This window comes from Scomber japonicus, chromosome 11 (genome assembly GCF_027409825.1).
Source record: "Scomber japonicus isolate fScoJap1 chromosome 11, fScoJap1.pri, whole genome shotgun sequence".
Taxonomy (NCBI): Eukaryota; Metazoa; Chordata; class Actinopteri; order Scombriformes; family Scombridae; genus Scomber; species Scomber japonicus.
Window position 1 is genome coordinate 16,385,741 of NC_070588.1, and position 24,767 is coordinate 16,410,507.

The window sequence follows — 24,767 nt, forward strand, 5'->3', positions numbered from 1 at the left end:
GTAAATGACTCTTCATGAAGCGTGCAGTTTTAACGCTTGTAGGATAATAAACAGAGATACAGCAGGCTTACCTCTCACCCATGGGTGCCTCGCTGTGCAACAATGACAGTGGACAGCGTCCTCTCTTTGAACAGCTCCTCTCAAAAACACATGAGCCTCAATTTAGCTCACGCAGGACGGTCGCAGGCGGCTCTATCCTATTTTGGTATTTGTATGCAGTGTGTGTGAGAGAGAGGCGCCCAGCAGCGGACACCCCTCCTCCCTTCACCTCCCCACCCCTCTCCCTCTCTCCTCTCCTCTCCTCTCCTGCACTACACTCCACCAGCAGGTCCTTGGTAGCGACATTCAAAAGGGAATATTTTCCCCCAGAGCCTAAATATAACCTGCATCCACAGTCTTGTGATAGTGACGGTGCATTATGTGTGTCCAACAAGCAGAGAGGCATTAACAACAGAATACAAATCCTATACAAATAAGCATCGCCTTCAATGCATAACAAGAAGCCACTTCACCATTCATGTTTTCCCCCATTCTTGTCGTTGCCATGGTGTTTTGAACCCATTTCCAGTGTGGCCAAGGCTTTACCTCTAATCCTAACGAGGATTAACAGCACAGTGCACAATATTCATTCCTGCACAAGATGACTGCATGAGCTGCTCCATTTTTACAGAAAATTTGCATGGAAATATGAGAGAAGCCTTTCAATACATTTTTTTTAATGAAATGCCAAGCATAGTGGAAAACGTTCCCAAATCATGTGGTCAAGCAAGGTGCAAATCCATGAGTAGTAGTAATAATTTTAAAGGCCCCTGCCACTCAAAAATGTTGTTCTTCTTCTTATTGCATTTTAATGAAAAGGGTACATCACTAACAGCTGAAAACTTGGGTAGGACTATGTTGTATTTATTTATACATTTGGGGGGGGGGGGGGGGGGGGGGTAAAATTATTTCTTAATTTCTTAATTTTAATTGACTTACACTTACTCCTTTTGAGTAAGGTGCTCTGAGACAGGGAGGGGAGCGTGTTTGTATTTTGTATGTCTTGTGGAGCTAAAATTTGAAAATAAATTATTTCAAGAAAGAAAACATGGGCAGGTATAAGTTTTAATAACATTTTTTATTCATTTAACTTTAATTTTAAATGTTAGATTGAGAATTGAGAGAAGTCCAAAGCATCAATTCCACCTTTAATCAGACTAATCATCACAATAAGTTTTTAAAAGTTAGCTTTATTTTTTCCATATTAAATTGTGTATCAGTTTATCTACATATGTTATATTATTTGAGGACACATATAATGCTCTGGCAGTGCACACTGATCTTGATAGGCCTTCTTTCTGCAATTATTCACACTGATTTTCCAGTTTATTATCCTCCTATGATTAATGAAACATGATCCAGTACTATAAGCTACTGCTTAAAATAACCATATAAATGAAATAATGAAAATTCCAAAACATTTGAAACTTTACAAAGTTATAATGCATGTCTGTTGTGCTGGATTGCATTAAACTGTACAGGTGTGCTTGATAAATTTGGAATAATCCCTTGTGTAAAGGTTCTCTGAATACCAGTATCTAAAGACATACCCACAGTACTTTTCGTAAGTGCATTTTATTTTACAGCTCTGCTTAAAGTGATCAAACAACAAACTGAGCAGCACATCACATTGAAACACTTTCATCTGGTTTTACTTCAACAAAGCGCACGTAAAACATCTAAACACTGGAATGTTATCAAAATGCAAGTTTTAAACTGCAAGTGTTCAACTTCTAAACAAGTTGTTAGTTGTAAATGCTATGTTGCCTCAAAAGACAGATTAATAACATTAAGACATAATTTTCAGATACTGAATGTTATCCTAGCACTGCGTAGCTGTTCACATTTAAATGGTAAGCTGGGCCGTCTCCTTAGCCAAAGACTTCAAGGCACTGAGGTCTCGCAGGGGAGAGGACACCCCCACACAATACCACAGATCTCCAGTGCGGTCTGCAGGAGCACTGAAGGACTCAATTTCCACTCCCTCTGTGGCAAGCAGTCCTACACAAAGAAAGACAATCAGTGTGAATTTAAAAGAGAAAAAGCCTTCAGTAAACACAACAATTAAAACCTTGTAAATCTTCAACTCAATATCACTTTCATCCAAACGGAAAACCAATTGTATTGAGATATATGAGAGTGAGCTGGTGTTGCACAGGGCAGTGAATAAGAGAAATAAAACATTATACTCAGATTATTTCACATCGGTTTCTACAGCATAAATAAATAACCATCAAACACATGATTTAGTGTGGAAATAGATGTTCTTAGTTTCATTATCCTCCTTTGCATTTATCGTTTTCATTCATTCATTCATTCATTCATTCATTCATTCATTCATTACATCCAACTGATGCAGCAGTTAATACAAAAAACAAAAAAGGAAAGCATTTAAAATCTTATGCCTATAGTTCACCATAGGAGCAACAATTGACATGTGTCAAATGGAGGCGTGTCAATTATTGACTGATCTACTGATTTCTCTTTGTCATCAGGTGGCTGCATCATATGAAATTTTCTCACCAGCTACTGAAGACAGGAGCTGAGGACTGGCAGAGGCCTTGAAGAACAGCAGATTCCCATTGAGAGCGACCGGTTGTCTGAACCTGCTGTTACTCAGCTCCAGTACGACTGGTACACCACCTTGAACTGAGCCGCTGGCTTTGTAGCTGCAGCCACTGGCTGTGATCTCCACCTGGCACAAACCACCGGCAGCTCCGTCGGACACGCAGTGGGTCTGGTTCACCTGTAGAGTCGGTTTACACAAAACATGAAAAGGTTATTTCCAAAAATGCACACTATTGTGATTTGGTGTTTGTGAGATGATGTTGATGTTGTACCGTGATTCCAGACTCCTTGGCTAGGCTCACGGCATTGATGAGGTTTGGGCAACAGCCAGATTCATTATTGAGCAGTCCAACCAGTACAGCAGAAGTCATGTAACCAGTGGAGGACTTCATGCAATCCCCTGGTTTGTGGGAAACAGCAGGTAAAGTTAATCAAGTGAAACATTTCTTAACAAAACAGTTCATCACAAAGAAAATTTATTATTTACATCTTCATAGTTTAATACAATAGCATATTTACAACTGTATGTCCTGCATCAAATATATTGCCTGTTTCACAATCATACCAGCAGAGGGAGAAAAATCCCACTATTACAATATTATCCTCCTAGGACACAGTTTGACACCCCTTCAAGCCACTAAGCAAACAGGTTAGACCAGTAGTTTTACCTTGAGTAGTAATCTGAACATGGCTGAATGGTTTCTTAGAAGCACTGCAAGACTGCAGCACAGCTCCAATGGCTTCTCCAAGTTTGATCAGCTGGTGAGATTCCTGGCAGAACGTGCTGGCCAAAACCTGTGCATTTACCTACACAGAGAGGGGAAAGAATCACAGAGCTTTTGTGAATAGAAGATCACACATATTGGTTACCTTTACCTATATTGATACCTTTCTTTCATTTCAGATTAAGATTGAGATAAGACTGCTTTTTTTGGGGTAATTTCACAGCAATTTTCTATGACGTTTTGTGGAAGGGACTATTTAATTCAAGCACTAAATGTAGGGATTTCCTTAAAAATAATTTAAACCCATGTTAAGATTTTCTCATTGTTTATTTAAAAGCGACTCTTACCTTTCTTGCATTTCACACAGCATTTTGAAAAAACTTGAACAGCAACAACCCCTCCTCCCTCCTATGTACCACCCCTGCACTCATTTTTACATGTTCTGCTTTGGATTTCATACTTTTTAAATAATTAGTACCACATTACATAGTTCTAAATAGGAAACATTCTAGGGAATCACAGACCTTCAAATAAACCCGTTAGCATGATCATTATTTCCCCAAAGCAAGGTTTGAAGAATCAGTATTGAACTATTTTCATGACCCCATGACCTCATTAATGTCACCATCAGGAAACACTTTTGGCGCTTTTCCACTATACAGTTCTAGCACTGCGTTTCCACTAGGGATAGTACCTGGTACCTGGTACTTTTTTAGTACCTGCTCTGCTGAGGTTCCAAGCGAGCCGAGCAGATACTAAATGTGACGTCAACAGACTGCCGGCCACTGATTGGTCAGAAGAGTTGTCGCTGGAAGAGTCATGAGCCGTCCCACACAAGAATCAAACCCGGCATTTTTAAATACCGGCAACAGCGTTACAGTCATTCGTTTCTCTTCTCTTACTTTGTGTGTGACAGAAAGCCACATACAGCAGCAAGTACACCTCTGCCTCCATGTCCTCCTCCATTATTTATGTGTTTTGTGTCGCGTATAAAACAAAGTCACGGCAGTTTCGCAGAGCCGTGCTATGACGACCCCGCCCACGTTGAGTAGGTACTATTGTAATGGAAAAAGGTTGTTCCTGGTACCGTACCGAGTCGAATCAAGCTGAGTAGTGCTAGAATTGTATAGTGGAAAAGCGCCATTTGGCTATGATGTGCCATGTACTCATAAGACAAAACTCAGAAAGTCTACATAAGAATATCTTGTGTTCTGTTGTATTGTTTGAACATCCTTTTTTAATCCATCCGTGAAATATTAAAATTTGCATTTATTTAAGTGGACTTATACTAATTATGACTTCATTTTAAAACATAAAATGAAAAGAAACATTTTTGGAGTATTTCTACATTTAAATTTTAAAGCATTATGTCAATATTGAGCAGGATATATCCTAAAAAAACATTTTTTTCTAAATAATTTGTGACAAATGATGCAAAATGTGTTATAAATCATAGTTTTGTTTTGCTCAAAGTGGATTATAGTTATTCCACATTTATATAAATCAGATTTTTATGATTGACAATTGACACTGGGTTACATGATGTCACTGACGCTTATATTAAAAAAAAAAAAAAAAAGTGAGAACACTAAGTAGAACTTACTGCTCCAAACAAGTTCTTGCCCTTCACCATGTCCACAATCTGTAGAGCGATGTCCTCCCCGCAGCGGGCCTGTGCCTCCTTGGTACTGGCTCCCAGGTGAGGACAGCTGATGACATTGGGATGGTCAACCAGTGAGCGGTTCTTAGGTGGCTCCTGTGGCCAAACATGAACACAGAGTAAGATGTAGACCACAGCATCTCCATTATTGTTATTCAGGAGTGATTAAAAGGACATCACTGGATTGTAAAAACAAATACTATACTTACATACTGTATAGTGCTTGTAATCAGTGCAATACAGCACATAAGAGTTATTTGTGTGATGATATAATAATCTTACCTCAACAAAGACGTCAAGCCCTGCTCCTCCGCACTGTCCAGATTCCAAAGCTCTGAGGAGAGCATCTTCGTCAATGATGCCTCCACGTGCACAGTTCACAACCTTCACTCCTTTCTTGCATTTTGCAAATGTTTCATCATTAAGCAGACCTTGAGCAGAAAGAAAAAGAAATTCTCCAACTTGCAAGCACAGTTTCTAATAGCAGTTAAATCAGGAGAGCCTCGTGGAACTCACCAGCAGTTGAAGGCATTAGAGGAGTGTGGACAGTAATGTAGTCGCATTGGGGCCAAAGACTCTCCAGAGGCATCTGCTCCACCCCCCAGCTGGCTGACACCTCAGGAGGAGTGATTGGATCATAGCCAATAGTCTGACAAGAACAAAAAACATTATCCTGTTAGTCTGCTCTAAATATTGCAGTGCAGTCTCATTATGTTGTGATGTGATATCTTTAACTACCTTCATGCCAAATGACTGCATTCTGGAGGCGACTTCCTTTCCTATTCTTCCAAGTCCAACTATTCCCAGTACTTTGCCATACAGCTCTGCACCCATGAACTGCAAAATTAGAAAACCAACAGAACTCAGTGTCACATCTGATTATCAACGACTGGCTGGACAATGGAGCCGACCATGCAGCAGTAATCGCTTTGTGTGCCAACTGCAAACACAGTCATCGGACAACCTCAAAGCTGTGCTTACCTTTTTGCGATCCCAGTTCCCTGCTTTCATGGACATTGTAGCTTGAGGCACATTTCTGAAAACACAGTCACATATTAATGAAACGATTTAACAGTACTTGAGGACATTTAAAAAGAATGTTTGTGGCACAACAGCATGTCAATATCTGCTCATAATGTTTCATCTTGCCTTGAGAGGCTCATCAGCAGGGCACATGTCAGCTCAGCAGCACTGATCGTGTTACCGCTTGGAGTGCTGGATTAAACAATTGACAGTCAATGGTCAGTTCATTATACTGAAATTGCACAATAAATCAAATCCCTGTATAAATTCACCACTTACTTCATGACAATAATGCCCTTTTTTGTGGCGGCATTAACATCCACATTGTCCACACCGGTCCCAGCTCTCCCAATGATTTTAAGATTACTGGCAGCATTGATAACATCAGCCGTTACCTTGGTTGCAGATCTGACCACAAGGCCGTCATAGTCCTGTGACAGTGAGAAAAGCATGTCGATCTCATGGTGTTTCATATCAGTTGTTCATCTATACTAGGCACACGACTCAAAACTGTACTTTACCCTGTGCTAATTTGATCAAATACTCACTTTTGGAAACTTTCACCACTAAAAGCACAGTATAAAACTTTAAAGATAAGGCCATTAAAATCATTATTATTATTATTATTATTATTATTATTATAATAATATCAACTTGAGGTCTTGTTTTCCAGAAAGAACTGTGTCAAAATACACTTTTAATACATTCATTATTTAAGCTGATATTAGTCAGACATGTTTCATATTTTTGAATAAATTTGTGTTAATCGCAACCTGCTCTGAGACTTAAATGGGTTGGGGGTAATTTGGAGGTTTTGGTGGTTAGCAGCTCATTTTTGCCTTATGACTGATTCTGCAGTAGAACAAACGTAATCCTTAAAACTGCTTTCTTTAACAACCCTTTGCGGTCTGAATAGTTCATTCAGTGCCAATGCAAACATTTGTAAGTGAATGCTGACAAACTACTGTAAGTGGCACCCAGGAGAAAATGATGGGATGAGTTGCATCAGCTTCTGAGGGGGCGGTGCTTACTAAAGCTACAATCAATTGTCACACCTCAACTCGAATTTTTTTAGAAACGTGTCTGACTCAGTTGAAAAGTAGTTCCTATAATCCTATTACACGCACGATACAACCACATGCTCTTAATCTGAAGTTTCAAATATTCGCCAAAAACATCTGCAACGAGCAAATGATGCTACTCACAGCGACTAATGGGACTTTTTTTTTTATAACTTTTAATGTTTAAGAAACTGTTAGCAGATCAGAAAATGAGCATGTTACGTAAAGGAAAAAAACGACACTTAAGGAAAGCACTTGTGCAACACGGAGAGCCAACTTTACCTTAATCTCTGCGATTAACTCATCTTTCTTCATGTTCTGCTTCTCGGTGACTTGGATGCCATTTTCCTGCAGAATCGCCCTGCAGCGGGGGTCTACACTTTCACTGATTAACACAGTCCTGATGGAGATCGGGGCCATCTTGTAGTTCTTTTTTTTTTTGGTGGATTGAAAGCAAAGTGGTGTTGAATGGTCGCTGGCTCGGTGCAGTGATGGAGACGAGGAGTTGCGTTCCCACTGTTGGTTTTGAATGGTTATCTGGGATTTAAGACAGCCCCTCCCAATGTAAAACCCGCCTCTCGTGTATCTCCTGCTCTGACGTAGACGTTCACATTTCCATATTTTCAATAACCAGTTGAGCAGAAAATGCTGCAGGCAAGTTTAATATGAGTAGGCAAAAAAGAATACATTACTCCAGTACTAAGAAAAATCCTGCATTCACACTTTTACCAAAATATAAAAGTATTATCAGCAGCAACAACAAAAAAAGTACAAAAAGTGAATCATTATGGAGGGAATGCATTATATTTTGCAAACTGGCCATATGTATTTAAAATCATAGTCTGAAAAATAGCTGTCAGATAAAAAGTGCAATACTCCCCATTATTATAGTAATAGTGGAGCAAAGTAGATAAAAAAGTAAAGTATACATTCTTAAATGCAGTACAAGTACCTCAAAGACATACAGTACCTGAGACAAAGAAAAAGAACCATCCTGTATTTCATTTTAGGATTTTAGCTATAAGGACACTATGTACTGTAAAGGTTATGTCACACACTCACACTCAAGCTCCTGTGAAGATATGGATTCAGTTATACTACTCTACGTTATAATACTTTTTTGTTTTTTTGTTGAAACAACCAGGAACTAATTCCCAGATGAACATCAAACTCCATCTCCATTCATTTAAGAGTAGGTCAGGTCAGGCGGGTCATTTTCTTAATTCAAGAGACGCTGTTCATCACCTGACTCAGGCTGCACATGACAGGCCCGGACCCCTTGTTTCAGTGTCGGCTCAGTAATTCAACATGTGTGTCACAGTCAAGCTTTTATATCTGCTAAACTTTAAAACATATTATATATGCTTTAGTGCAGAATCAGCATAAGTGTCTTTACATATGTTGCTGTCAGCCCGCAGTGATAGACTGAAGAGCAATTAAGGGTATTACCCTGCTTTCAAATACCCTGAACAGAAGCAGGACTAAATGTCTGACTACAAGTTTGAACCTGCAGGAGTTATACAATAAACCAAAATCTTTCATCACGTCACTTGAAAGTATTATGAGCTGTTGACCCCCTGTTTATCCCACTCTCTGTGAAATGAGGTTTGGATACTGGAATACAATGTGGCTTCTTGGTAATTGTGTCATAATTCAATTAAACACATTCATTCAGAAATATGCATCAGTTCAAAGTGTTAAAACTTTTGAAACTTTTTAGGCAGGATATCAAAATCTAGCACTAAAGCAGAACCTGTTTTAAGGCCCTTTTGGTACATGTTGGGTTAGGGTTAGGCTGTTGATATTGTATTTTGGTGGTGAACATTAACAGACTTTTTTCCCAAATTAAATAGCACACATTTAATTTGACATGTAGTAAGAATGTAGCTTTTAAGGACTGTTGGGCTCCAAAATATCTCAGAAATCTCTAGAGTTCCCGATGTAATTTCCAGATTTAAGGAACCCCGTGCCAGAAACAGCAAAGTAGCCCCAAAACAACACAGTTTTCTTACTGTTTTACTGTAGGGATGCTGATCTTTTTCTATAAATATAAAGCTGATGTACTTGACCAAAAAACAAAACAAATGTTTAAAAGTGTATTTTAGTTTTGTTAGTCCACAACTGCAGCCTGTCTTTCCCAGTACGTCTCCTTCTCATTGAATTTGAGACACATGTTGCACATTGAAACTGTTGTATCTTGTCTCAAGGGTAGCTTGAATCTGTCGAGGTCATTTCTCCACCAACTAGTTTTCTTTTCCCCTGCAGCTATCTCCATGGAGGTTGGCTGGGCCCTCTTGATAATGTATACCTTTTCCAAAGCAGACCACTTGACTGGTCATATAGGAAAAGCACAGGTGATACTAGTAATATTAACGATGGCTCTGATACTAGGCATCCCTGTAAACCATCATAGTGAGACAGTGAGCCGGCATTAACAGAAGAAACCAAAGGAGCTAAATGGAGTCCTGTCATCGTTCATTTTATTATTTGCACATGTACTTTACCTACTGAGACACACAGGAAAGTGCATTTTGTGATAAAGGCCTGTTAGTGGACACAGGAACAAGATCTCTGGAGACAGACTTGCAGCCTTAGACTATCTGTGATTTGCTACAATCCTGTGTCTGATTTCCTCTGACTACTATTTCCTTTGCTTTATGCTCCTCATTTTCAGTGACAGACAGCACAATGATAAACAGCCCTTTTTAAACTACAGCTTTATTATTTTATATGTCAGCCACCTGTGACTCACACAGGTGAGTTTAATTAGACTGATTAAAGAAGAATCAACTGCTTGAAATCCAATTATCTCTTAAATCCTCTAACAGGTGCCAATACTACTGTGATCTGCTTTGATTTCTAAATACCTTATAGGGCTTCCACGTGGAATTTATTTATTTAAAGTACTATTAAAACTTAATTTAAAAGACTTTTCTGGATGAAATGATGCATTATTTAAAAGTAATTATAGTTGGGCTGGCTTAACATGGTGAAACTTTCACACAGTTGCAAATTGCATGAATCATAATTTCCATGTAACTTGACACTGATTCAAAATAATCAGTCTCATGCAACATGATTTGATGCTTTATTTCACCAAGAATAACAGCCTATGTCATTTTTCATCTCAAATAATAAATAATCAAATGTTTAATGAATATTTAGAACACAAAGTGATAAAAAATAACAACTAGCGTACAAAGAAGATTAAACCTATCACAGAAGGTGAGACAGATCCTGAACCTGGACAAGCTTGCTGCTCTCAGTCAATTTTACAGTTCACTCATTATCTATCATTAAAAAGGCATTTCAACATAACCTGCTGGATCTCAGCTTTGCTAAGCTCCCTGTTGTGAAACCTCATGCCCTTCAGAGTTTCACCAACATATTTGCCAAAGGTATCAGTGGGATCTACGTCTGTTGACTGCTGCAGACAGCTAAGTACGTTACCATAGGCTATATTTCCATCTTGGTGGCATCATTCTCTTTGTTATAATCTCCTCCTCTTTTCCTTTGTTTTAGTTTTGGTGCTTAGGGGGGTTGTCAAGCTGGAGTCACTGGTACTTGGACCACTGTTAGCTCTGGTGCCTCCATGATCCTGTTTGCCCTCTTCCTCCTGACATGCAAGATGTATCGCTCATTTGAAAATGTACTCATTAGTTCATGTAGATTTTGATATTAAAGTCATAATAAAGTCAAAAGTCTGGCATAGGCTCAATAAGTACTGTGACACCATTTAAGCCCATGTGTGATCACATCATGATTTATTTACAAAATATAAAAATATATTGATTTATATATATATTGAAGATTAAAAACAGCAAAATATGTATTCAATACCATGTTAAATAGGCCGTTAAAAATGAGGGGAAAACCCTCCTGAGAAAAATCTTAAAGGTCTGACTTCAGATGTAATACCCTTTGTAATCATCATTCATTTTCATATAATTCAATTACACATTTCTTCTCTTACATTCATTTTGTAATTAAATGACGCAACGCCGTTACATGTAACTAGTTATGATAAGCTCCTGATTGGCTGCTGCATGTCTCGCTAATTACAGTGTTTAGCAACTGTTGCAGCTTTCTTTTAAACGTGTCAGGTGAGGTGCAGGTGATACACGGACCAAACTCAACTGCAACTAATGCTGCGAGGAGGTTTCTCCGCGTAGTGCCAGCCTGAAGCAGCTCTGTGCAATGATGGGACTCAGTTATTATTATTATTTTTGACCCCATGGTTTTAACAGTGAGCTGACGGTTCAATTCAAACAGCACAGCGCCACCTGTTGGGCTCATCCGTTGCTTGGATACGACGCAACAAATGCGGACTTGGTCCAGCTTTGATAACTCTGGACAACATTACAGAAAGCTACAAGATTTCATTATCAAGTGGTTTATTTGAGAGTAGTATTTTCTCTTTAATTACTGAGGGGAAAATAACGAATACAAATGTATGCATCAGTGGTTCAGCACGGCCGACGGAGAGGAGCAAGTAAAAGTGGTGAGAGCTAAAGAAACAGTTTTGTGTTGACCTCGGGTTAAGTCTTATAATGCTAACCTGTGATATTAACAGTAGTCTAGTATTTAGTAGGTAATGTTAAATGTGTCAGCCTGTGATATTAACACTAGTCTAGTATTTCGTAAATGTGTCAGTCAGTCGCTACATTTAGAACAATGTCTTTTAGATAGTTGAATATTATGCAGCCAGATGCATGCTGACCTTCAGACACTTTCAAAGGAAAACAACTGTCTGCATAATGTTTTAGTGGAAAACAGGATATTATTGTTTTTGTTTTTTTGTCATTTGTTTCTCATATGCAGGGCTGTAGCCAGGATCACATGATTAAATGTTTGACTAGCAACCGAAAATAAATAAATATTTTTTGAGGAGTTCACTTAATGTATATTTTATGTAAATACTGTTTCAAAGCCTTTTTTCACAATCCTGACATATAATTATGATGAAGAAATACTGTATTCATTCATTATATTTCACTTTATTACCCTCTCTCCCCCCCATACAAACAGTCAAGTTTGAGTGTAGGCTACTTAATGAATGAAAAACAACACATTTAGTAAGATTTGTAATGTTAAAAGGCAATACTCAGGTGGTTCCAAATTAATATTACTTAAGATATCTGCTGTTCAAACCCACTGTATGTGATTGGACAGTGTAAACCGGTCCTGACCTTGTTTCAATCCCCACGTTCACAGGAACAACATGACTAAACATGAGCTCTGTGTGCTAAATGGTAGCAGCCCTGCACAGATGAATACCTATCGACCATTGTTTTGCACACAGCAAAATAAATATTCTATAACTATCTACAATGTAGATGTAAAAGCATTAAAATGGGATTCTTTGTTAATTGTTAATGTGAACAGGACCAAACCACCTAAATACAGGAGGTCCTCTTCTGCTAACTTTCTGCTTTAATTTGAAGCATCTTCAGCTGAGGAAGCCAGCAGGATGGTCCAGCCACCAGATCTCCGTCAAGTCACTGTCTTAAGCAGAGCTGAATGGCTGAGGATTAAAGATGAACTGAACCAAGTGGACAAAGACAATGACAGTCTGAGAGAGGCGATAGAAGAGAGGGAGGCCCTGCACCTGCGATCCAAAGAGGTGGTGAAACTGTGGTCCAATACCATCGCTGTAAGTTGACTGTACTCAGAATTAATTTGCTTTAGTATATCCAGATGTCCTTTTAAAGGCTGCACCATGCTCTGCAGTAAAGCAAACAGTTAAAATACTTTGATGTTTATTTAAGGGTCAAAGGCAAAAGAAGCTGGAGGCGAAGAAGATTCGGGAGGAGATTGAAGAGGAGAAGAGGAAATTGACTGATATAGAAGAGGCCGAATATCAGGAGCAAAAGCGGAGAGAGACTGTTGAACAAGCCAGAAAACAGCTGTATAATCAAACCGACCGAGTCAAGGGGTTACACGTTAGTATCACTTGAGTGTTGATACCATTACTGCAGCATCATTGTGCCACTTGGCTTTTATACAATAATGTCGGACTGATTTTGACCGCTTCCACAGCGTGCGCTCTTGCTGACAGAAGTGATGAAGGAGAGGGAGGCCCAGATTCAGCTGAAGCAGAGAAGAAAGAGTGCCTCTAATCATGTGGACAAAGATTTCCTGGAGACGGTGAAGGCCAAAGAGGATGAAGCTTTGAGACGGGAGCAGGAGAAAGCTCTCCAGAACAAGCTCAAATGTCAGGCTGTGGCAGAGGACCTGAAAAACCAGTAAGTCAGACTTCACATCCATCTTTGATAGGATGCAGCAGTTGTCAAGGTCTTCACTGATATGATGGTGCTTTCTGTCTGGCAAACATTTCATTAAACTGAACATCCTGTTTTGTAAGAAGAATGTGAATAGATTACTTTTCTTCAGGATGAAGGACAGTGAGCTGGCAAAAGATCGACACAAGCTGGAGACGAGGAAGGACGCGGAGGAAAACAAACACCTCGAAGAGCTCTTTCAGTGGGACCGAAGAATGGAGGAGGAACAGAGGGAAAAGCAGAAGAAAGAGCTTATGAAAGCTCACCTGGTAGGGTTCTTAAGAGCACAGGGTGCTAAATATTTTGTGACTTAACTCATAAGATAAAGGTTTCCTTGTGCATATTTACAGGAGCATCTCATGAACAGAGACATCATTAGGGCTACAAACTCACAAAAAGAGGAGGTAGAGGAGGAAAGAAGAAAACTTTATCTCTCTGCAAAGCAAAAAATGATGATGTTAAGGAAAAAAAAAGAAAAGGAGTTGTTGAGGTAAGACCTAGCGAACGTCAACCCTCTCGTACACTAAATAATCTGCCTCAGCATCACAAAAATAACTCTGAATTCTTGATGCATTGTTCAGCGAGGCCCAGATGCGCAGAGAGCAAACCCTAACCAAACTGACAGTCAAACAGCAAGAGCAACTGGACAGCGAGGAGCAGAGAATCGCCAAGGCCGTGGCTGAGTGGGATGCAAAACAGGCACAAAAGCAGAGGGACAAGGAGGAGAAGAGGATCGCGATGTTGGAGTCGATAGCTGCACACAGAGAACGCATGGTAACACAAGCACAGGGTTATGGCATAAAACATTTTTAATTCATTTATATCAAATTGACTTTCCATGTGGCGTTGCTAACATGCAGCACCAAGGAATAAAATGTGTTTTTGCTGCTTCATCCAGCTGCGGCAAACATAATCACGGAACTTTTGTCCTGTCAGATCCGAGAAAAGGAGCAGCAGGAGAAGATTACACAACAGACCACTCGAGACACGCTTCAGGCTAAGAGAGAGGCCGACAGAATATTTTCTGAGAAACAACAACTGAGGGTTCAGAGGATGAGAGAAAATGCAAGAAAATTACAACAGTTCCATGCCGCACAAATGGTAATGTTAAAACTATTTCCAACACATATGGGCTCACTCACAATGTGCATCTAAAAGTGGGAAAATTTGTTGTCTTCTTTTATTCATCAAGTATTAGTATAAGTATTGTCTTTTGTATATCACCTGTACTTAAACACTTATTAATAGTAAATCTTTTACATTAATTTTTTTCTTTCTGCAAAGCATTTTGAATTCCCCTGGTGTATGACGTGCTGTGCAAAAAGCTGTCTTGCCACATCCTTACAAAATTTATTTTTTGGGGCTGTTCTCTGAAAAAAGACTGACAGTTCACCTCCATCTTTTGACTACAGGCTGAAAAAAGTGCCAGGCATCATCAGCTGAGAAGTGAGGAATACATGTTTGACGTGAAAAACGCAGAAGCCATAACTGAAGAGGAAAACCAGTTTCAGCAGTATTCCCGAGAGGTCATCAACGCAGCAGCAGAGGCTCAGCGAAATGTGTTTCCACTGTGCAAAGCTGCAAGGGAAGGGATCGGAGGGGGGCTCGGCCCCAATCTTGGGGGAGCAGGGCCTAGCTACCTTGCTCAGGACAGTACTGGTGCTCAAATGCCCCAATATGTCTCCAGCACCACCCAGAACATTAAAAAACTTCACGAGGTTGTAGACATTGAAGACGCAAAGAGGAGACTTGGATTTACATGGTGATAGTTCATTCACATTCAACTAATTTTGGTTCAAAGAATGTTCCCCTAAACTTACCATCGGTGAGTAATCTGAATATTTTAATAACGTTAAAATATTTTGACAAAAACTGTCAGTAAGGAGTCCCTCATTCACTGTTGCATATGTGAGACACTAAAGAGTTTACTCTGTGGTGAGCAGGAAATTGTGATTTTAAGTTGCTTTGCTTTCTTACTGGGGGGGGGGGGGGGAGGGTCCCCCTCATTTTCTCAGCTACAAAATGTACTGTACTGCATTGTGGGATCGTTAGGAGTGTCCAACTGGGTTTCTGTCATTGCATGTTGTTCCCATCTTCCTGAAATCTGAGGGGCACTACATGCTGCACTATAGACACCACTCTACATGATTAATATGGAGCAATTCAGGGCCCAACCAAAGCTGTAAAGGTCAGGGGTCTTAAACTGAGGTTCCTCATATAGGTTAATAATACAAACTTTGGTAAACACTGAACCTGAAGTGAACGTACCACTGTGGATGACAGTGTAAATTTCCTGTAATAATGTTGTTTATGTAATAGTAATTTTGAGTGCTAATAATGTTTGGACAACCAAAAGATGAGATGATATTGTTTGTAATAGCATTTATAAAATATTAAAGCAGCTGTTTAAAATCAATGGGGAAATTTTTAATTCATTCTACACCGCAGGGAGTTGCTCTTAAAACCAACGTGCACAAAACATACAAACTGATTTTATGTTGTAATTACAGCACGAGAATTACAGTAATAGGTCATGGATGTAAAAAATAAAAAAAACAAAGTCATGAATGTACATCATACATCATTAACAGGGGTAAACATGCAAGAAATTGAAATAAGTGTGTTTCTTTTCCAGACTGACTGCTATAGTAAAAATAACTTGACAAGTAAACAGACATTTTGCAGTCCTTATCCCCAAAATCAATTGCATTAAATAATATTAAAACAAACGTCAGTAGAAAAAGTACTGGAGGGGGGAGGGGGGGGGGAGATCTCTGTTGCAGTAAAAATTTTGATTTTTGTTTAATAAACTGTGTGAAACTGGAACTACTGTAAAGCCAAAATATAAATTTACCAAAGAATCCAAAATTAAAAAACACAGCCTTCAAACAGACTTCTGGTCATGTACAACTGAAAGAACATAAAGGTACTTTTACACTCTGCAGTCCACATTGTAGGTGAATGAATTTCTGCTCGGTCACAAATCATTTAATCATTTTCTCATCAGTGGCCATGCAGCTCCAGTTACCCATCAGTAGTGTAGAGCACTTTTAATCCAAGGGAAATTCAGTCTGCAATCCATCCAGCCGAATCTTATGTGATCCTACAGTCTGTCACTGCAGCTTTGAGTTGTTGTATTAAATGCTGACAGTTGTTTTTACTGCTTGATTTTTTTCTTTTTTCCAGCACAGCTTCCATCTTGTTGCGCGCTCTCTTCCGCAGAGTCGGACTGGCCCTCTGGAGCACCGGGAGGAATCCTAGTGGGCTGGTAGCTACGTGGGCCGCTTGAGCAGCCCATTTAACAAAAACAAGAGAAATGTGTCGGTGCACCAGCAGCAGCGTCCTCCCCTGCCCCCTCAGGCTAGTCTGTGTAAAAGAAGGGGGGAAAAAAAGTCCTGGGCCATTCTTTTTTTTGTCCCACTCCGACCCTGCTTCTCCATTTATTAAAGTTTAAGGATTTGGGTCGGACAGGCTGTATTGTAGAATCAATTAAGTTTGGGCTGGATGTGGATTTTCTTTCTTTTTTTTTTTTGCACTGAATGAGGAATGTGCTCCACTCTGGATGGTAAGTTTGATTGGATACTAACCCTATAAAGGATATAAAAGGAACAAAAAAATTCCGATCTATTCCTTTACGATATTATCACAGGCTCAGTTGCTGTCCGAGCTTGAGCTTGCGCTCGAGCTTACTTTATTCCTCTTGCTGCTGTTTCTGTCTTTGCCTTTTGTACTATCTGGTCTTGGTCTAGCCGGGCTTCTTCTGTCTTTGGAGGTACTATTTGATGCTCTCCGCTTGGGATCTGGGCTTTTGTGGCTCTTCTTTTTATCTTCTCTATCACTCTCAGAGCTGCTGCTACGTCGTCTCCTTTGGTTGGCAGATTCTCTGTCTTTCCTATTAGATGACCGTTCCTTGCTGTGGTCTCTCTTATTGCTCTTACTTCTGGAGCGCCTGCTCCTGTGTGAGTCCCTAGTCTTACTTCTGTCTGGACTTCTTGGTCGAGGCTCCCTACTCCTGGATGTTCCTCGCCTCTTGTCCTCCTTTTCACTGTTGTGTCGCTTCTGCTGACTCCTGCTGCGTTCCCTGCCCCTCTCTCTGTCTTTTTCTCTTTTTTCCTCTTTGTCTTTTGACGCTGCACGTCCGCCCCTGTTTCTGCTACTCGATCTGTGCCCGTCTTTTGCAGTTCTTTCTTTGCTTTGTGACTTTGTCCTAGTTCTCTCACCATTTCTTCCTTTTGTATCCTCTTTATGCTTTTTATCAGACTCATGACCCTTATTTCTGTCTTTATTGTGATCGGATTCGGACTCCTTGTCTTTCTTACTAACACTACGATCTTTGCTCCTGGAGCGATCTCTCTTGTTGTCACTTTTGTGCTTGTGACCCTTCTCTCTGCTTTTTGACCTTCTACTCTTTTCTCTGCTCTTACTGCGGCTTTGAGATTTGGCCCTTTTCTTTGCTTTCTGTTTGGTGTGCTTCTCATCCTTCTGCTCAGTGTCTTCTTCTCTGCTTTTGGACCTGTGAGATCGCATTTTCTTGTCTTTTTTACCCTCAGCTGTGTGTTCACGCTTTGTGCTGGAGGTCCTTTCTCTTCTAGGAGCTTTAGCTGCCTCATCTTTGGCCTCATTCATGTCACCTCTGTTACAAAAAAAAGAACCACAGAGTAAATGTCACCAACTGAAACAGTTTAATTGTGCTGCAGCTGAAAAACAAAATAACTTGTTAAACCCTGCCAAAGACAACATAACTCCCATGATATCTAATACAGTCCCAGTAATTATTAAACCCAAAACTGTCCACAAGATAGGTGTGTGTTTAGACTCTCTTTAATAAGTGAGGGTGGCTTACTTGTCACCCTTAATCCAGCGCTCGCCAGTGACCGCCCTCATCCTCTGGCGTTGCATCTCCTGACGCCAGTGCGGTGGAGTTTCACTACGCCGAAAACGATCCCTGGACCTTGAACGAGAAGGAGTCCGGTATCTCTGGATGGGAGAAATGACCACTTACATTACACAACTTTCTGAGCACAAACAGTCACTGTATTATCAAAGATTTCTGGTATATTCCAGTGTCATTAAACGCATATTAAAAACTGATAAAATGTATGAAGTCTTGCAGCAGTGTACCTACCCTTGGACCCCTGCCTTTTATCTTCCTGCCAGATCGTGTCATCACTAATCTTCTATGATATGCTGACTGAGAATTATATGTTATGCCAGAACTGTGAACAGAAAAGCAAGAAAATTAACAGATGACTGCAGCATGGCAGGGTCTCCCCCAGGCCCGCCAGGCTTGACTTTCCCACCGCCAGGCTAAGCATCATTTATTTGTTTATTCAAAATAGGTTTTTATACACCACTAACAAAGTTGAAAGTTGAAACAACTTATGGTCAACAGGTGAACACATGGCGGGTCTGAGGTCAGGTGTCTTTTTCATCACCTAACACCCCACAAACCACTGACTGTCACTACACGCAAACGAACCAAGGTGTAGACGTTGAACATGCTGGGTCACCTGTTGACCAGGAGTGCCGTGGTGTGACGTTGGCTGAGTTTTTTTCATTTATTGTTATTTATCTTACGATGTGACCAGCATTAAAAGGCTTGTATTAAGATTAACATGCCATCAGGATTTTACTTTAAGTGCAAACGTTTATTTATTTTAATTGTATTTCTTGTATTAAAACATTGGTGTTGAACAGTACTTCAAGAGTGGCACTTTTGTGAGACTACAGTTGGTGCTTCATTATTGTCAATAAATGTCTTTTTTTCAAATTTCCAGTCAACTTTTAACATTGACTTAATGCAAGGCAGTATGGAAACACATCCTCTAAATTCTACTACATCATGAATCTGTTACCTATAGGACACTGGCATCAGTCAGTTGCTGGCCTGTGTCAGGCCCGTCACAAAAAAAAAAAAAAAAACATGCTTCGCCGCTGGTGGGCCACCCTTCCAACCTACCACCAGGCTTAGCAAGTTTTCTGGGGGAAACCCTGGCATAGTATATTAAGAATGTCTGAATGTTTGTCAAAGACAGGACCAACCTCTCTCTTGGCCTTTCCTCTTTATTTCTCTGCTCTTTCTCAGCCTCCTCTTTTGGCTTCTGGACTGTCTGCGGGCTTCTCCTCATGAGGAACCGATTCTCAGGGATTGGTGGTATTTCTTCAGGACGTACGGTAGATGTAACCAACTCTTCTTGTTCTTTCTCTTCAGCACTTTCAGGATCTGACCTGTGAAAACATCATGGCTCAGACAGAGACACTGGGTGCCTTTCACACTGAGGACAGTAAAGTAAGAAAATAAATGAAATACCTTTTAGAGTCCTGCTTCTTCTTCTGTTTCTTTTTTTGCTTTTTTGCCCTCTTTTTCCGCTTCTTAGATTCTTTGTCAGATTCTTCAGAATCAGAAGAGGATTCGGAGGAGCTTTCAGAGTCGCTGGAACTACTGCTGGAGCTGGAGGATGCTCGCTCTTTCTTTTTTTCATTTTTCTTGGCTGCATACATTTAACATTTGGTTAAAAGCACTACTTTGTAAAATCTAACAACTACATCTGCTCAGACTATAGCAGGAATAAAATCTTAAGTTTAAAAATACTGAAAATCTTTCAAACAAACCTTTAGATTTAGGGACGAGCTCTCCACAGTTCAAAACTTTCACCTCAGCATATGGTCTGCTATTATGATCCGTTTTCTGGTTCTCCATGGTTTGGACAACCTCTTGGCCAGAAATCACATGACCGAAAACCACATGGACGCTGAAAACAGACAAAAATACAGTAGCTATGTAGATCTTTGTCCAGAAAAACACATTGAGGGTATTGTGCACTAATCAAGCAACACTTACCCATCCAGATGTGGTGAGGGCTTTGTTGTTCTGAGGTGCCACAGAAGGTGAGTCAATAAAAACAAGAAGAAAAAAAATTACAAGATAAGTTTAGAGATGAGAGAAACAACTACATATACATAAGCTCAACAACATACAGTATAGTATTTGAGGTATTGCTTACATGAAAAACTGTGATCCATTTGTATCTTTGCCCCTATTGGCCATAGACAGCAGGTACTCCTTGTTGTGTTTAACAGCAAAGCTTTCATCTGGGGGAAAAGGATAAGATTGTACTGCCATCTTGAAGCCAACGTCGGTTTGGATAACAAGTGACACCTCTGACAGCGGCATCTTTACCTTCAAAAAAGCCTCCATAGATGGATTCGCCTCCTCTTCCATTGCCTTAAATGTCAAAGAACAAATTGAACGTGAGCAAAAAGTGCTGCTGCAGGAGAGATGAATTACATTATGAAACGCTGTTGGTTGCTGCTTTATCAAATACATTTAGTTTGGTTGATTATTAGATGCAGACATCATCAGTGCATGTAACAGGTGAAAAAAACTCACCTTCACTGAAGTCTCCTCCTTGAATCATGAAGTCTTTTACAATTCGATGGAACAGACATCCTTTGTAATGGAGAGGTTTCTGAGTTCCTTTGCCGATGCCTTTTTCACCTGGACAACAACAACAGTACTCATCAATTTTCGTCTGTGCCAAGGAAACAGGTTTGCTAGCATATTTTTTATGTGAAAATTAATTGGTCACCTGTGCAAAGGCATCTGAAGTTTTCACATGTTTTGGGACAAATGTCTGAGAACAACTCAATGATGACTCGGCCAACTGTGAGAAGAGAACGGGGTCAGAATAATTTGCTTTTGTTTATTGTGATGGCACACTATTATCAGTTGTTGGTTTACCTGGTACACCTTGCAAAAACGGATGATATATAATACAACAGCCTGACAATAAACCTCCCACCTACACGAAGGTGTAATGGTTGTGTTAAAACTGTTTTAAAGATGTGCTGATTCAACTTTATGATCATTTTTAAGGCTGTAGTTTGTGGTAATGTTGAGCTGTATATCTATATTGTGAGGTGTTTCTACTATTACCTCTACTCCATTTATGGAGATGTTAAGTTTTAATAACAACTACAAATGTAAGCAGTAAATTGATTCACTTTTCCATTAAAAAAAAGTTTTATCTCAAACTGACCTTTACAACCCTTGTGAAGGCGAGATTTATTGCAGGGGGCATGATGTTAGACTGCATTCGTTTAAGCTCTCTTTGCCCAACATATAGTAAACTGAGTGAAAGTATCACAAAGCAATTAGGAAGTTAAGGTTGTTTTCTTACTGAGCACATTGCCGATTCCAATGTCAAGGAAACATCGAGAGCGCTGAACCTTGATCCCCATGATCACCTGCACTGAATAAATACCTGAGGTGAGAAACATAGACAAGACAAATATAAGCATTAAACAACTTGAGTAGTCATATTAGGTTATTAATAACTTGCCATGAGGGTGGGTTCACAATTTTTCCATGTCCTTAACACAACAGTCAGGTGCCCATATAAACTCTGAACAAGGTTTCTCACTATAATCATTCCTCCTTTGTACATAATGTTACAATGTTTTATACTATATTTATTTTACTACCATTGTTTGTTTGTTTTGTTTGAGTACTTATTATTTATTGTTGTTCATTCTTTCTATTGATGCTTTTGTATTTTTGCTATCCACTTGCTGCTGCAATAAAGTAGATGTCCACACTGTGGGACTAATAATGGAATATCTTATCTTTGGCAGTAAAAAGGCTGCAGCGTTGAAAGACATCTACTTGATTAGACTCATTTGGAAGGCTTCAGATAAACTTTGAAACAGAGGGAGGCTTGTAGATTGTGTCCTCCATCTCTTACACAGTAAGTGAATTATTATAAAGGGATATTTAGGCTCCTGGCTTGTTTTAAGATGGACTTGAAAAAAATGTGAACCCGTACTATGTAGATCAGCAAGGGGGAAATCACTTAAATACCAACTGGACATCATTTAAGATGTCTAATAAACAGAATAAAGGTGTAATTGTAATTGAGTGAAGAGCTCCGTTTGTTTTTGACTGGCAGGCTAATGTTAGCTAAATGACTTAGTGCGACGCTTTAAGTCTCGCCTGGTTTGTTGTGTTGAGTTTGTGGAGAAAAAAGATTCCGCTTTTAAAAACCACAAACGTTCCTAATCATCACCCTCTCCCTCCCTCCCTCAGCAGTATTGATTGTAACATTACATTTCATACACGGTGGCCCCACATTAGCATCAGGCCTGCTGTTAGCATCAGCTAGCCAGAGCCACAAGGATTATTTTACCTTCGTTCATTTGAGCTGCTGCTACTTCAACATATTACTTGCTAACTATATCGCACATAAACACTTTAATAATGTGAAGTCAAAGCACCTGAAAAACCGAGGATATCACTCCACACCACCGCTGGTTCTCTCAGGCGACATGTAGGTGAAGTTTCATTCAGAGTGCGGCTGCTTTCTGAAGATGGCGCGGCGCGGACGTCAACGCTTTGGAAGAACCGTGCGCCAGTTTTTTTTAGGGGGGGGATTTCCGGGTGTTGCGGTGAATTTAGAGACCCTACAAATCATGTGACCCGCAGTAGGGGAAAGAACCATTTAGATCATTTACTTGAGTAAAAGTATCTGATATATTAAAGTAAAGTAAATTTAACAAAGTACATCATTAAAACTGATGAATCCGATGCACAAGCAGCATTTTAATATATTAGTTACAGCCTGAGTTTCTGCAAAATGAGTAGATTTAGCTGGTAATGGTTTCATACTTTTACTCAAGTATGAGTTTAAATGCAGACTGCAGAGTATATACTTACAATGAAGTGTTTTACATTGTGGCTACGTTTTACTTCTTCAAACACTGCAGGTCACTAAATCTGAGGGGTCGCCAAATACTGTGTTACACCGACAGACGTGATAACTTGCCTGCTGCACACTGCTGCCTCCTGCAGTTCAGGGGTAGATTGTATCCTTCAAGACTGGTGTCAAACTAATTTTAGTTCAAGGGCTACATAAAGCCCAATTTGACCTCAAGTGGGTCGGATAGTAAAACCACTGCATAATAATAAACTATAACTAATATATAATATAGGCTATATAATATATAATATAACTTTACCACAATAAACCAACTATTTATTGATGCTCATCACAGAAAAAGCTTGTTCACAAAGATAAGTAGTCCCAACCATGCCAGGGCTGTCAATTTGTGGTTACCCTGGTAAGAGATACTGATAAAATGGCCATGGAGGCAAATTTGTCCTTCATATCTGAATCATGTTACAAGTCAATTATCTCAAGTTGGACGTCCACAGGCAGATCAGAAGACTTGACTGTGAATGGTGAGTGAAAATAAGTGACGTGTTTAATTAAAAATTTGGAATTACTTTTTTGCAGTTTTCATACTTTGCAAAGTTATCCAGTGGGCCAGATTGGACCCCTAAGCGGTATGTTTGACACCCCTGCAGTTTGATGCTAAAAAGACTATAAATTAGTTAGTCATATTCACTTAATATGATTAACTCTGTTGACTCTTGAAGCCTCATTTAAGCTTCAGATACATTTGTAAATGCATTTTTGCAGAAAAAGGCTTCCATCACTTACATTGAAAGCCCATTTGAAGCAGATCTTTCAATAGGCAGTATGAACAGGAGGAATGATTACAACGAAGAAAACCTCTTTAGATGTTTTTTTAAGACACACTTGATACAACAATGCATGATTTTAGGTCTACATCTCTCCTCAGTGCCCTTTTCTCCAACATTGTGATGTACATAAAAAAAAACCTTAACCCCAAAAATAACAAAATCAATAGCTTTTCAATAAATATATGAATGGGCACCCAGTTTGCTCTCTGTCAGTGTCATCACTTTAAGCTGAATCTGACCATGTGATAGTTTAATGTGGCTTTACCCGACTGTAATGCCCATGGATATATAGTAATGCCCAGATTTACAGGAGGGCATGGGTGTATGAGTAGGCGTGGCACGGAAATCGGTTTGCTCTAGCAGGTTTTATGCTCTGAAATTGATCTGCCAGGTGCAACTTTCTCTGTTGCTGCATAAAACGTTTCGTCCTGGGCAAGCATTTTATCTTTCCTGATAGATAGTAGACATATGTAGAATCATAAACATATACTTTAGTGCATGACTTAATCCTGGACAACAGGTACAAAATAGCTTTTTGACTGTTCCCTTAAGGTTTGCATAACGCTATACGACCAAGTCCCAGTGTAACATATAGATAGCTCTGAGGTCTTAAAAGAAGCATTAAAACTGTACATTACTGTATTTGCACATTGCATTTTCATTTCTTTTGGTAGCCTGAAATGTTTACTGACTGCATTTGCAAATACCATCGCTAAATCTTAGCCCCATGCAGGGGCTTCTGCCTGAAAGACAAAACCCAGGGATACAATACCACCATACGTCATGACACCGGCTACGGAAGTGAAACATCAGAGCGCACATGCTAGGTGATTTTGACTTTGATTAGGCGCCTTTTGAGGATTGTTT

The 24,767-nt window shown here is 39.7% G+C and overlaps 3 protein-coding genes across 3 annotated transcripts; 1 reads left to right on the plus strand and 2 right to left on the minus strand.

The window, feature by feature from the left end:
- Window positions 1-1,631: 1,631 nt before the first annotated feature.
- phgdh (phosphoglycerate dehydrogenase) lies at window positions 1,632-7,508 on the minus strand. Its single transcript, XM_053328813.1, has 12 exons — window positions 7,359-7,508; window positions 6,295-6,446; window positions 6,142-6,207; window positions 5,974-6,028; window positions 5,731-5,829; window positions 5,509-5,641; window positions 5,275-5,423; window positions 4,936-5,088; window positions 3,276-3,414; window positions 2,880-3,007; window positions 2,563-2,785; window positions 1,632-2,040 (listed from the first exon to the last, which is right to left on the minus strand). The coding sequence occupies exons 1-12, from the start codon at window positions 7,494-7,496 to the stop codon at window positions 1,886-1,888; spliced, it is 1,590 nt and encodes a 529-aa protein (XP_053184788.1). The 5' UTR covers window positions 7,497-7,508; the 3' UTR covers window positions 1,632-1,885.
- A 4,017-nt stretch (window positions 7,509-11,525) lies between these two features.
- cfap210 (cilia and flagella associated protein 210) lies at window positions 11,526-15,123 on the plus strand. Its single transcript, XM_053329161.1, has 9 exons — window positions 11,526-11,577; window positions 12,521-12,729; window positions 12,845-13,018; window positions 13,116-13,321; window positions 13,470-13,626; window positions 13,708-13,847; window positions 13,939-14,131; window positions 14,294-14,458; window positions 14,770-15,123. Exons 1-9 carry the CDS (start codon window positions 11,526-11,528, stop codon window positions 15,121-15,123), a joined length of 1,650 nt encoding a protein of 549 aa, XP_053185136.1.
- A 597-nt stretch (window positions 15,124-15,720) lies between these two features.
- Window positions 15,721-22,722, minus strand: ppig (peptidylprolyl isomerase G (cyclophilin G)). The gene is made up of 13 exons (XM_053328808.1): window positions 22,631-22,722; window positions 21,538-21,621; window positions 20,947-21,021; window positions 20,748-20,855; window positions 20,538-20,582; window positions 20,362-20,449; window positions 20,199-20,228; window positions 19,970-20,109; window positions 19,668-19,848; window positions 19,400-19,585; window positions 18,483-18,573; window positions 18,201-18,334; window positions 15,721-17,990 (listed from the first exon to the last, which is right to left on the minus strand). Exons 2-13 carry the CDS (start codon window positions 21,596-21,598, stop codon window positions 17,009-17,011), a joined length of 2,121 nt encoding a protein of 706 aa, XP_053184783.1. The 5' UTR covers window positions 21,599-21,621; window positions 22,631-22,722; the 3' UTR covers window positions 15,721-17,008.
- Between the last annotated feature and the right edge of the window lie 2,045 nt (window positions 22,723-24,767).

Excerpts from the sequence above, each read along its gene's own strand:
- phgdh (XM_053328813.1), bottom strand. The coding sequence starts at position 7,496 with ATGGCCCCGATCTCCATCAGGACTGTGTTAATCAGTGAAAGTGTAGAC. Across the intron at positions 5,642-5,730 it reads TGCAGTCATTTGGCATGAAG|ACTATTGGCTATGATCCAAT; the intron begins GTAGTTAAAGAT and ends TGTTCTTGTCAG. Across the intron at positions 5,424-5,508 it reads TCTAATGCCTTCAACTGCTG|GTCTGCTTAATGATGAAACA; the intron begins GTGAGTTCCACG and ends TTTCTGCTCAAG.
- cfap210 (XM_053329161.1), top strand. The coding sequence starts at position 11,526 with ATGTATGCATCAGTGGTTCAGCACGGCCGACGGAGAGGAGCAAGTAAA. Across the intron at positions 11,578-12,520 it reads GAGAGGAGCAAGTAAAAGTG|CATCTTCAGCTGAGGAAGCC; the intron begins GTGAGAGCTAAA and ends TTTAATTTGAAG. Across the intron at positions 14,132-14,293 it reads CTGCACACAGAGAACGCATG|ATCCGAGAAAAGGAGCAGCA; the intron begins GTAACACAAGCA and ends TTGTCCTGTCAG.
- ppig (XM_053328808.1), bottom strand. The coding sequence starts at position 21,598 with ATGGGGATCAAGGTTCAGCGCTCTCGATGTTTCCTTGACATTGGAATC. Across the intron at positions 20,450-20,537 it reads CTATGGAGGCTTTTTTGAAG|ATGAAAGCTTTGCTGTTAAA; the intron begins GTAAAGATGCCG and ends CTTTTCCCCCAG. Across the intron at positions 19,586-19,667 it reads AAGAAGCAGGACTCTAAAAG|GTCAGATCCTGAAAGTGCTG; the intron begins GTATTTCATTTA and ends ATGTTTTCACAG.